The sequence below is a fragment of the Topomyia yanbarensis genome, chromosome 1 (genome assembly GCF_030247195.1).
Source record: "Topomyia yanbarensis strain Yona2022 chromosome 1, ASM3024719v1, whole genome shotgun sequence".
Taxonomy (NCBI): domain Eukaryota; kingdom Metazoa; phylum Arthropoda; class Insecta; order Diptera; family Culicidae; genus Topomyia; species Topomyia yanbarensis.
The window spans coordinates 17,538,564-17,551,951 of NC_080670.1; the positions used below are offsets into that span (position 1 = coordinate 17,538,564).

Below are 13,388 nucleotides of genomic sequence, written 5' to 3' on the forward strand. Positions count from 1 at the left end.
GTTCTTTAGAAAATCTGTGAAGAGCTGATCACCAACAGTATACAAAGAACGCAGCAAATCTAGATAGACATGCGAGTAGAGCATAAGTGCAAATGAGAGTCTCTCTGATACTCTCATTTGGGTTTATACCCTTCTAATGTGTTTATCTAGAAAAGTTATTCCGGTCGAGCAGAGGCTCGGAAAGTACCATTATGTAACGCAGCGTATTTTGCTTAATAGAGCAAGATGTTTTTGATAAAACACCTGATTTTGCTGTTTGCTCGCATTGGTATCGAAAATAACATGCAGACGCGCTTCTCAGCAAGCTCTGGTATGGGAATTAGTAGCGTTTCCATTACACTTTGTTGCGTTGCACACATCCCTGGCTGCTGTTGCTTCCGATCTGTCGTTCAACAGGTACAGGAGCTTGCCCGAACAATACTATTCCGTAAATAGTCGAGGATAACGTAATTCAGCGTAGCGTGCTGAATGCTTATATGTATCGTCCCAGACTTGGGAAGCTCAACCTTCGAAATGAAATACATAATATTTTGACTGTTATACGTTATTAAAATTTTCAATGCAATAATTATAAAATAAAACTGTAGATTTATCTATTTGAATCTTTTCTTAGCTATATATGTAATAATTTCGAAAAACTATCGTTAAATGGCTGAATTATAAGCGCTAAAACCCTACCACTGTTCGCTACATTTCATTTTTGTTGCCTCTATATCGAAAACAAAAACGTAGTGCTACGTCAATAAAACCATCTTCAACACAAGAAAGCTGTAAATGAAAACAAGTATAATTAATATGAGTGGTTGACCCCAACAAGGACGGTCCAATAATGTTATCTAGTTAACACCAAATGGCCAGTCTCATGCTATTAATTAGTATTTAAATACACCAACACGGAAAATCGATCATGCCAGCATGGACATCGCTCACAGATCAATTAAAGCCAAACATCATCAGGTATTAATGGACACTGGTACTGTAGCTCATAAATTATGCACAGTTTAATTTCGACCAAATACAAACGAACGAACCACTCGACACCCGAAGCTCCGAAGGGCGAATGATTTTTTCTCTTTCCTTCTCTCTTCCGGAAAAGGAATGAATATTAATATCCCTGTTGCCGCCATCCGATTCTAGCAAATCCGGAGCTGCGGAGCTCTTCCCTTGCATCTAGAGATGCGGAACGTTCGTGCATTGCTATGTACATATGTACAGACGGCAAGCAACAGTCGCCACCCTCCAGGCTTAATGTTTACCGCCCGAGTTGTTGTACTGCCACCACTCTTTGTTCAATCACTTTTTCATTTGACTCCTCATCTTGCTTCGTTCAATATTTCATCAACCGAACTAGTAAACGATTTCTTGCTCAATTATGACAGGAATGCCTTTGCGGGAAACATGAATGTTTGAATGGTCACGGTAAGAACTTGATAGTAATAATTTGCAAACGATTTTTTTAAACACTGGAACTGAAAATCAAAATCTTGTGAAGCTACAACCAATTATCAGAATATGTAATTGGGTCATTAAATGAAGAGTAAGATCATTTTTTATTACATCAACCAATGTTCTTTTCAGATTAAAGCAACACATATGTTCAAACCTGTTTTAAGGTTTGGTGGTTTTTACTTGATTTTCTACAAAGGCCAACACGTCCTCGTTTGACACAATTGGATTTCCTTATTGCTTGTGGCACTAACAGTCTAAATTCACAACATGGGTTAGCAGTTTTGACCGTTATCCCAGCAAAATCATTTTCGTGATCTATTTGAAGAAAATAATTTTTATTTGTCATTTTGCGTATGAAAAAAGAAAAAAAAGTTCGATTACGTATCTTTAACGTCAGTTGCATCGGGCAAATAGGAGGTAAAGGAGACCCTACAAGAGCAAAAAAAAGTCAGTAACCAAAATATTTCTCAATATACCTATTGAAGATATAAGGGCATCATGCAAACATTCTATGGAGTTCAGCTCGGGTCGACATGTTGAAGTAGTCTTGTCAAAACTTAGATTGACAATACTCTACACAGGAGAGTCCGCCCAATAAAAACTCCAAAAAATTCTATAAATATATGCTACAAACCTTCATTGCAGCGCTAGTCAAAAATACATCGTGTATGGGTAACAGTGACTCATGGTTTAGTATTGTCGTTTGTTTGTCTGTACAACTTTTTTTTCAATTCTAGAGGTTTTAGCCTTACGGTCATTCACCTTATTTTTCGCATTAGAAAAATTACTAACCATATTAAAGAGGTAGGGAATCGAGCCCTGGTGAGCTGTGTACTAGGCAATCGACTTATCAACTACGCTATGCTCGCCCCTATATAACATATCAACTTGGCTTAATTGATAAAAGGTCCTTAATGCTGGTAGAGTATAATAAAAAAATACACCCCAAGAGTTAGTTGTCTGATAAAATTCGTTTTTTTGATTGACCACACTTATGTTAACGATTGACAAAACTAACGATTAATTACGTTCCTTTCCCGGTGATGTTTCTAACATACTAATGATTTACAAAAAGTATTTTCAGTGTATTCAGTAGTGAACCGTAATGTGGCGGCATTAGTGGAATTGAAGTTCATGTACCGAGTTCCATTCGGTACCGAATAATGTTTACACAAAAAAAACCTTCTGTTTCCACATTTCATGATGGCCTGCTTCTCGTCCGTACAGGAACACACACCCATAGCAAATGCTGTGGCTGGAAAAGGATATTTCTTTTAAAACAACTTCTACAAGCAAAAGATGACATCGTCTGGCTTACGGGAGCAGGGATGCCAAGTCGAAGTGAACTTCTGAAATATTGTTAAATAGAAAAAAGCATACTGGTCATTTAAGAATATAACCCACGTTAAGAAGCAAAATTTTATGTCAAGTATTTATTTTATAGATATAAACACCCTTCAAAAATATATATATTTCAGCTCATCTCGGTCAGAGCCATCAATATGGCGCACCAATCCAATGCCTATATGATGAAAAGTTTAAAATATAGGCCCGCTACAGATTTGTTTCTAATATCATTCGTATCTGGCTGCTTGAGGTGAACGGACAGCTGTACGATACCGAGAAGGAAATATTTGTGAGCTGTACACGGCTGGTGAATTAATCAGTTTGTGTCGTTACAGGCTACTAGCAGAAGCCATCATTGTCATTTCCGATGGGTGGAAGGTAGCATACACACATACACTGAATTGTGATTTCAGTCAGTTTCTCCAAGTCACAGAAGGTGACAATTAGGGTATCAGCGCTATCAAGCCACTTAAAAGAATTAAATTTGAAAATCTTTTCCTTCGCCAACCATTAATTTTATTTTAAATGGATGTAAAGAAGCATACATATGGAAGAAAACAATTGACGTTCATATTATTGTACTGCCGTGCAACGCATAATTGTCCCAGGTTTATGGAAAATCCCATAGAACATGGGATAACTATGCTAAACCGGCAGTGAGCGGGAAGTTTTTTTTTCCAAAATGCGAAATAAAAATTTAAATCCTTATTCTTACGAGAATGGTTTAGTGGTCCAAATAAGGAGCGTTTGGTGATTCCATAGAGGCAATTGCAAAAATGCTTCGTCGTAAAATTGGTGGAGCTCACAATGAAATAAAGATTTTGTTCGCTAGGTGGACAGTAGATCACCAATCAAAGCAAGCTAATTGCAGCTTTTACAAAATCTTTTTAATGTAAATTTATGGTAATAGCTTCTTCTAGTTTGTTCACGCGGAAGACGAGATTTTCGGACACTTAACTTTTAAACACTGCACTTATCGCGAAATCGAACTGTTTATTGTGGGAGAACACGTCTTCACTGAACGATAATTTATTTCAACTGATCTAATTTACTATCTACTACATACAGTCAGCTGATCGAGCTCGGAAAGCCTTTTCGCTCCAGAGAACTTTCCAACAGGAGAGATTGCGAAACAGGTAGAAATTTACATGCGAGAAACCGAGACAGATCAAACGATCTCGATCGGGACTGTCTAGGGGTGTTCAAAAATTGGGTTTGACTATGTACTATCTTGTCTCGCTCAACCATAACCGGCCGCCTTGAAATCTCCTAGATTTTAACTGCTACCTACTCTAACTATTCTATACTATATATAACAATTGTGTTGGTATATGTTAATTGTATTTTGTTTGTGATCGATCAGTTGTTGCTTCTCCTGCTTATATGACGATGACCTTGACCCAATATCCAAAACTGGGACACGGTTGCTGTATGTGTTTACATTGCTGCTGCTGGTTTTTTCTGCACGGTTGACCTTGACCCACATTCGCTGATGAATATAGGGCCCTGCTGCTGACAGTGTTGATTTCAACGTTAAGTAGTGCTGTTATGCTTGTGGATGGATATACTTCTCGGTGACTGTTCCGGTGTTTTCTACTGGAACTGACGATTTGTTCTTTGTATGCTGTTAAGTTTATGCTGTTCTTCGTTGGATTTGATGCTGGACTACACATTATATGCTGGATTGGCGTGGTGCAATCGCTGCTTTTGTCGGGCTGACTAGCCGATTATCCGCTGCTGCTGTACTTATCAGACGATGTGAGGCTGGAGATTGCTGCCCGGCAAATTTTCGACGAGTAATCTTCTTACTATTGGGACTGGTACTTTCGGATTGGATGTTTGCTGCTTGCTGAGTTGTCTTCGGTGATGATGATTGTTGTCGTGATTCTGGAACAAATGAGAGGGTGCTTTTTCAAACTGTATTAAGGTAAGGGAATACGACTTGCCTGAATCGGAGGCCCCATGGCCTCCGATGATGCCGGTTGGCATCCTGATGGATACCGGCTGGTGTGTGAATGTTGAAAAGCGATGTTCTTACGTTGACATTTCGTTGTAGGTTTTTTCTTCGATGACTGCGATGGACTGCTACGACGTTGAGACCGCCGAGAAAGCTGGCCAAGCTCGTCGACAATCGCTGCGTAGCGTCTGGGAATTGGATAGCGCTTCTCCTCCTCCGTTGCTGTCATGGGTACCTCGAATATGTCCAATGTGAAGAATATATGTAGCGTCAATTCGCAAATGGACGAACATACTACAGGCATGAGCTGACGCAAAGCATCAATGCTCATTGGAACATAACCAAACGTTGGCTAAACTGCATATGCACTATACATGCAACATCAACGACAAACCATCACCGGACAACACAGATTACCTCAATATGGTAGAGATTTGTTGTAGGCATCTCTCGTTGGACTGTTCAAAGAGAGCCATCAGGGACAGGATTGACTGAGGAAAAAATAATCGATAACTTTTTGAAAGAAAAATATACACATAACTTAACTGGTGTGCGGAGGCCTCCCAGCCTCCGCCGTTGGAGGGATACTAGATCTCCTCTGATGATAGGTTGGAATTGTCTCGAATAGGCAATATACAGATCTTGGAGATCCCCCTGGTATAATTGCCATTTGTTGTACGCACATCGACTACTCGAATGTTGCCATCTGGTCCGTGGTGTACCTCAGTCACTCGTCCCAATAACCATTTTAGAGGCGGTAAGTTCTCTTCTTTAAGAACCACCATCGTTCCGACTGCTACATTGTCCTTCTGCTGGGTCCATTTCGTTCTGCTCTGTAGCTCTGACAGGTACTGGCGTGTCCACTTTTTCCAAAGTTCCTGAGTGTAATGCTGGATCTTTTGCCATGCTGATAGCCGATTTTCCGGGATTTCAGTTAGATTGGGTTCCGGAATCGCTACTAATGGCCTCTGAATGAGAAAATGACCTGGGGTCAGAGCCTCAAAATCGTCTGGATCATTACTGAGTGGGGTCAGCGGGCGGGAATTTAGAATAGCTTCTATCTGCACCAGTACGGTCTGCATCTCGTCGTAGATCAGACTGTGGGAACCGATTGTGCGCTTAAAGAGCGTTTTGAAGGACTTGACTGCAGACTCCCACAATCCTCCAAAGTTCGGCGATCGTGCTGGAATGAACCGAAATTGTATATCCTCACTGGCTGTCTCCTTCTCTACGATGTCTCGAAACTTCTGATTTAGGAACAGAGAACGGAGTTCGTCTAATTCTCGTTTAGCGCCGACAAAGTTTTTGGCGTTGTCGCACATAATTAGGTCCGGCTTTCCGCGCCGGGCTGCAAACCGCTTGAGAGATGCCAAGAATGCCTGCGTTGTAAGATCTGCTACTAATTCCAGATGCACAGCCTTTGTAACCAGACAAACGTAAATCGCTACAAAACACTTCACCGGCTGGCGTTTGCGGTGAGGATATACGACGTAAAACGGTCCGCAATAATCCACTCCGACTCTCTGGAATGGAGCACAGGGGGTGACACGTTCTGGTGGTAAATCTGCCATCAGCTGTTCATGAACCTTAGGTTTCGTTCGAAAACACGCCACGCAACTGTGAATGACTTTCCGGACCAGATTTCGGACGCTCGTAGGCCAGAATCGCTCTCGCATGGTTGAAATCGTCAGCTGCTGTCCGGCGTGAAACAATTTCTGGTGGTAGTATCTGGCGATTACTATGGCGAGAGGGTGTCGGTGATCTACGATGAATGGATGTTTGCGGTCAACTGAAACAGAAGCGTGTCGTAACCGGCCGCCGACACAAAGTATCCCTTCGCGTAGTCGAGGGTTCAATGATGCGATTCTAGACGAAGAACGAACGTGGTGTGCCCGTGCGACATCTATCAGCTCTTGCGGATAACATTCTTCCTGTGACAAACGAACTAATGACCGAACAGCATCGTCGAGCTCTTCGGACGAAATGGTTCCTAGTTTGCGACAATTTCGATTAGCAACTTGAGCATTAAAGCGGAATCGACGGATCAAAGCAACTAGTCTGGTCAGGTCCACCATTGATGATCGCAGACTGAAAACTTCGCTGGGCAGTGCTGCTTGAAGAACCACTGTCACCGTTTCCTTTTCTTCCAACACTGACGACTCGATTTCTTCTTCGTGGATCTGCTGGCTTATCGGCCAGTGTACCCTCTCATGAAAGGTCCAGTTGGGTCCTCTGAACCAGTGAGATTGATACTGCAATTGCGCTGGAGTCATACCCCGTGAAATTATGTCTGCTGGATTATCGATGCCGGCGATATGGTTCCAAGTTCCATTCTTTGTAATGTGCTGGATTTCTGACACACGGTTTGCTACAAATTCCTTCCACCTAGATGGTGGCGACTGAAGCCAGCACTTGACGATCATCGAGTCCGTCCAAAAGTATGCCTTAGCATTGATGCGAATGCTGTTCACCACCCTTTCATAAACGTGTGCCAACAACAATGCCGACGAAAGTTCCAAGCGCGGAATCGATTGTTTCTTCTTCTTCTTCTTCAAATTTTCCAATGGGGCAACACGGGACTTCGACGTTAAAAGATGCACATCGACCGCTCCTCCATCGGCTACGGTTCGAATGTAGATACATGCCCCGTAGGCCTTCTCGGACGCATCGCAAAATCCGTGGATTTCTACTGATACAACGTGACTGCCGATTCCCGTCCACCGTGGTACGGATAGTCCTTCCAGGCCGGCCAAATTCCGCCTAAACTCTTGCCACTGTTCTTGCAGCCTTTCACCCAGTGGCTGATCCCATCCGCATTCTTGCATCCACAAGTCTTGTATAAAGATCTTGGCCTGAATTACTACGGGACCGACTAATCCCAACGGATCGAATAAACGGGACACATCAGCGAGAACAGCTCGTTTCGTGATGACACCTGTGCTCCACTTCGGTGTACTGAACCGGAATGTGTCCGTACCGGGTTCCCAAACCAAACCCAAAGTCTTTACTGCGCAACTCGCCGAGTCTAGCTCTAAAATCGTACGATCATCACGCAAACTCTCCGGCACGTTCAGTAGAATCTCCTTACAGTTAGAGTTCCATTTACGCAGCATAAATCCTGCCGATTTAGTCAACGCAATCATATCACCGACGAACTGGTTCCCTCTTTCAATGTTGTCTACACCTGTCAACATATCATCGACGTAGAAGTCCTGCTTAAGCACTTTAGCAGCTACCGGATGCGTTTGTCTTCCTTCTTCCGCTAACTTCTGCAGGCACTTCGTCGCTAGATACGGTGCAGACGCTGTACCGTACGTTACTGTCGTTAGTTCGTACGTACGCAACTGCTCTTCTACCGAACTTCGCCATAGAATTCTTTGAAGTCGTTGATCATCTGCTGTAACATTCACCATGCGATACATCTTTGCGACGTCTGCCACTATCGCGTACCGATGCAATCGAAATCGTAGAATGATGTCCAGCAAATCGTCTTGCACTACCGGACCCACCATCAAGGCGTCGTTGAGAGACACACCTGTGCTCGTTTTGCAAGATGCGTCGAAGACTACTCGCAGCTTCGTAGTTGTGCTGTCCGGCTTCAAGACTGCATGATGAGGTAAATAATATTCTATACCGCTCGATGTTTCGTTGACGACTTCCACCATATGACCGAGGTTCTGATACTCGCTGATGAACTCGGTGTACAGCTGCTTCAACTGCGGATTCGCAGCAAATCTTTTCTCCAATCCCGCAAAACGTCGTACTGCTATCTCTTTGGATTCGCCAAGCTGATTGATGACAAATTCCTTCTTGGGTAATGTGACAACAAATCTACCTTTACTGTTTCTCACTGTTGTCTTCTCGAAATGGTCTTCGCATGCAGATTCTTCGAGGGAGTGCGTACTTCTGGTGCGGCATGTTTCCAGTTCCCAAAACCTGGTAAGCTGGTCTTGAATATCCGCAGTGGAACACGCATGGGTCACCGACGATAGTCTGCAAGAAGAGGTATTGGGAACTCGACCAGATACGATCCAGCCAAAAACGGTATTCTGCAACGTGGGCCCTTCACTTGTCGCCTTCAGTTGGCCTTCCTTTAGCAAATCCATATAGTATTCTGCTCCGATGATGACATCAACAGGACCAGTTTCGTGAAATTGTGGATCCGCCATGAGGGTTGACTCCGGAAGACTCCACTGGTGTGGATCAATGTTGGCGGTGGGCAAGGCTACGGTCAACTTCGGCAAGACGTGAAATTGCATCTGTTCAGCAAAGTGTGAGATGTCTGACAGTCTCGGGCTCACTTCTGCCTGAACAGATTTGGTGGACAACGAACGAGCTGACCCAATTCCTTGGACAGCTAAAAATGATGATAACTCGTCGAACTTCAGCTTCGTTGAGAACTCTTTAGACATGAGACAATGCTGAGAACACGAATCTAGCAATGCTCGAGCTAGTACAGAGTTTCCGAATCGATCCGATAGTTTCACAAGAGCAGTTGATAATAGAATATTGTGTGTTGGTGTATTGGGAAGTGCAACGAAGTTGTGGCTGGTGGTGGCGTTTTGTGAGGTGGACGGAGTATGTATGATCTGCGAGCTAGCAGAGGTAGCAGGTGTGTTGCTTGATTGTGTGTGGGCGTGTTGGTTCAGAGTTGGTGGTTTAGTCTGTGGCTGTTGGTTTGCTGCCGATGGTTTCGTCTGCGGGGTTGGAACGGAGGATCTTACCTGGTTGATGTGCAGCATGGAGTGGTGTTTCTGACGACAGTGATGGCAGACTCCTTTATCACAAGATCGTGCATAATGACCAGAGCTCAGACAATTGCGGCACAACATGTTCTTATTCACAGCTTCACTTCTCTCTGGAACCTTCATTCGTTGGAACTTAATGCAATGGAAGGCAGTGTGCCACGACTCACTGCAGAACGGACATCTGCCGGGCAATCTCGCTGTAGTATGGCAGAATGAAGTCTTTGGTGGTCGGTGATCTGGAACGGAAGGTCTTGATGTGCTGATCGACTGTAGTACAGAGCAATGATTTCGGAGGAACTCGATCACTTTATCATACGGTGGGACTTCAGTAGAACCGTGATGAGTCTCCCAGAGACGAAGAGTAGCAGAATCCAGGCGCGAACATAGCATGTACGCCAAAAGAGTACTCCACCCAGCCGTATTCTCTCCGATTTTCTCCAGCATCTGCAGATTTTTGTCAAACTCCCCAATGAGCTGATTAATTCCGTCGTAACTCTCCTTCTTCAGAGTCTCCAGTGAAAATAGTGCGTCTAAATGAGCCTTCACTATCAGCTTCTTGTTCTCGTAGCGCCTCACCAGTGCCTTCCACGCTACGCTGTAATTGTCTGCCGAAAGCTCCAATGAACTGACCTCCTGCAATGCGTCACCAGACAGCGAAGATCGGAGATACGTAAATTTGTCTACATCGGTCAGTTGGTTGTTGTTGTCGATAAGACTGCGGAAAGTGTCTCTGAACGTCACCCACTCGCGAATTTTTCCACTGAACGAAGGCAGTCGAATGTCAGGTAGCTTAACACGTGAGACCGGTCCTGCTGCTTGGTGGTTATCGGAACCTGATAACAAATGGGCCGTCCCCGCTTGAAGCTCTATCAATTCCGCCTTAAGATTGCAAAACCTATCATAAAACTGATGCATCACCTGGAAATTGCTATCTTCGCGAGCCTGCACTGCCTCTTCTTTCACCGTGGGATCTTTTCCAGCAACTTCCTTCAGTTCTTCGTCTTCTTGTAGTACCTCAATTTTTCCGCGCACATCGTAAAATTCCTTCGCAACTTCATCCAGCTTCTGGAGATGAATACTAAGCTGTCGGGAATCACGCTCTTCATCGAAGTTGTGGAGAAAGCGGTCAATTAACTCAGTAAAATGATTCAGCTGCTTCTCGCGCTTCAGCAGCGCCTTCAGTACACCGGACATCTCACTAGCTTCACTGGTAATATCACACTTCACTGCAATAATATCACACAACTTTGCACTCACTTATTTTGCTCAAAACACAATCGATCGACTCGACGTTCCTCTTCGCGACCCGCAAGACAGACAGACTTACAACCCGATTGACAGCCGCGATGGGAAACCAACCAAAAGAAAATCGATAATCGAAAATCAGCAGAAATTCTGAGACCAAGCAATTTAATTGCATACACAACCCGTGCTACGTGCTAATTGAATAGAATACTCGCATGCGTTTTTGAAATCTTTATTAACGTCACACCTTGGTAAGCCACATGCAACAGGCCACCGAAACTCATGCAATACTTCACCGAAATCTGCCAAATTGCCTTCCGTCGTCCTCGGTCACTGATCTCAGGTCCTCGCGGTGTCGATCGTCGTCGCGATGGCGTCCAATCCCGCGGCGGTAGCGTCACTCGACGTTCGCGATGGCGACCACCCTTTGTAATCGCCGTCTTTCTTCACGGCGTATTGTTCGCCGACTTGGCACACTGCACAATGGTCCGATTGTCCGCACTTTCCGGGGGCTTCTCCCCGCACTAAGTAGTCCGATATAGTGTCCGAGAACCTGTCCTGTACCGTATCCGGCTCGAAGGACCAAAATGTTCACGCGGAAGACGAGATTTTCGGACACTTAACTTTTAAACACTGCACTTATCGCGAAATCGAACTGTTTATTGTGGGAGAACACGTCTTCACTGAACGATAATTTATTTCAACTGATCTAATTTACTATCTACTACATACAGTCAGCTGATCGAGCTCGGAAAGCCTTTTCGCTCCAGAGAACTTTCCAACAGGAGAGATTGCGAAACAGGTAGAAATTTACATGCGAGAAACCGAGACAGATCAAACGATCTCGATCGGGACTGTCTAGGGGTGTTCAAAAATTGGGTTTGACTATGTACTATCTTGTCTCGCTCAACCATAGTTAATTTTATATAAAATTATTGTTAGTATTTCTGAGTCGATGGCGCAAAAATTTATTTATTGCGTTCAGTACAGCGAGTAAGTAAGAGTTTGCCTACTACAGTCGTGATTCGCTGGTTGGGCCACAGTCTTGTCCAACTAACGAATTTGATTCGCTGGTTGGACCGACTGTCAAATGTCAATAACTCTCCAAAGGAGATGTTGGCAATGTAAATGCATCTGTTCACATCTCTAAATATTGTCAGATTGATTGTCAAAATTAATTTGACATGAGATTTTGGCGTACAGATGCTTTTTAGTTGGACAATGGTCCAACTAGCGTAGAGGTGTGCGCCACGCCGCCGCCGCACCGACGATTGCATGTAAAAATAATAAGCACATCGGCGTGACGCCGGCGCGATGCCGACCTTTACCTGAAATCGACGGCGCGGCGCACACCTCTAAACTAGCGGAGGTCCAACTAAAAAGCGGTCCAGTTAAAAAATGTCCAACCATCGAATCACGACTGTACTCGAGTTCTTATATAAATTTGCCCAGCGGACCCTTCTTTTCAGGCCGGTCTACAGAATTTCGGATTTTCGTATACAACAAAAAAGTAAACAAACAAATAAAATTTAACTTTACCGTTTATTCTTCCACCACTCTCCACTGCTGGTTGTTTCCGTCCGCTGCTACTGATGATGGCGGGAAGGCGGACGGTTTCCTCCGACCGGCCGGGACAACAACGGCCGCGTTCTCCTTTGGTCGTTAGCTGCTCCGGCGACGGTGCTTAACAATTAACCAGGGAGGTGAGCTTTGCTCCTTTGTCGGAACCTCCCTAGCGACGGTGGTGACAAATCAGCGGATTCGTCTGGATCCTTTGCGGTTAGCCGGGGAAGCGAAAATTCCTTGATGATTAGCTTTCCCCGTCGGCACCATAAAATAAACAAGCACCCAAACCACTGGCCGGCACTTTACGACGGATAACTTTCCGTCACACACGCGCACTTCGCCCTATGGATATTGTGGCTGGAAACTGTCCCGAACTGGTGTAACGGGGACGTCTGTATTTGTAAGTGGTCTGTCACTAATCTTTTACGATGGCCGCTTTCTGCACTCCACCAAAACAAACACCAAAAATGCACCGCTGCATAGTCGTCATCGCTATGTGTAGCATAACCAGCACACTTATTGTAGCAAAAGGAGAGCGGTGGTCTAACTAAAGCCGATGTTACGTATATACAAATGTTTAACAAAAATTACTACACCTATCTGAACTAACAAAATCGTTCCCAAACAAAATTAAAAACAAAATTTCACGTAAAAAGTGAACGATCATATGGAACAGTGGTGAGTATAATTTATGTAAACAATACACTCTACGGAGAGAGTCGCACAATTAGGTATATTTCCACCCAGGGCTAAATTGTTACCCTGACGGGTTACAAGCGGCAATTGACGTCTCGAAAAAACTTAGTAGCTTATGCTGTCAAACTTTTTGTAACAATGGAAGTATTTGTCCGTAAAGGTTACTTTTCTGATTCAAATTATTATAGTTCTTTTCTCACTTCACTTTACTTCACGCATGTACATCCATTCGAAAACGTAAATTTGTTTAATCATACTTTTTTGGAAAGTGTTATAAATAATAAAGAAAGAAATTATTTTGCAAAACACAAAATAAATATTTCAATTCTATCCCCTGCGAGAACGGTTTTATGGTCCAAATAAGGACCGTTTGATGTGGA

General features: G+C 43.9%; 1 protein-coding gene across 1 annotated transcript; it reads right to left on the bottom strand.

Annotated features, from left to right (window-relative positions):
* Positions 1 to 5,340: 5,340 nt before the first annotated feature.
* Positions 5,341 to 10,695, bottom strand: LOC131693701 (uncharacterized). The gene has a single exon (XM_058981765.1). The coding sequence runs from the start codon at positions 10,693 to 10,695 to the stop codon at positions 5,341 to 5,343; it is 5,355 nt and encodes a 1,784-aa protein (XP_058837748.1).
* Between the last annotated feature and the right edge of the window lie 2,693 nt (positions 10,696 to 13,388).

Bases quoted from the DNA above. Each gene is read 5' to 3' on its own strand.
- LOC131693701 (XM_058981765.1), bottom strand. From the start codon at position 10,695: ATGTCCGGTGTACTGAAGGCGCTGCTGAAGCGCGAGAAGCAGCTGAAT.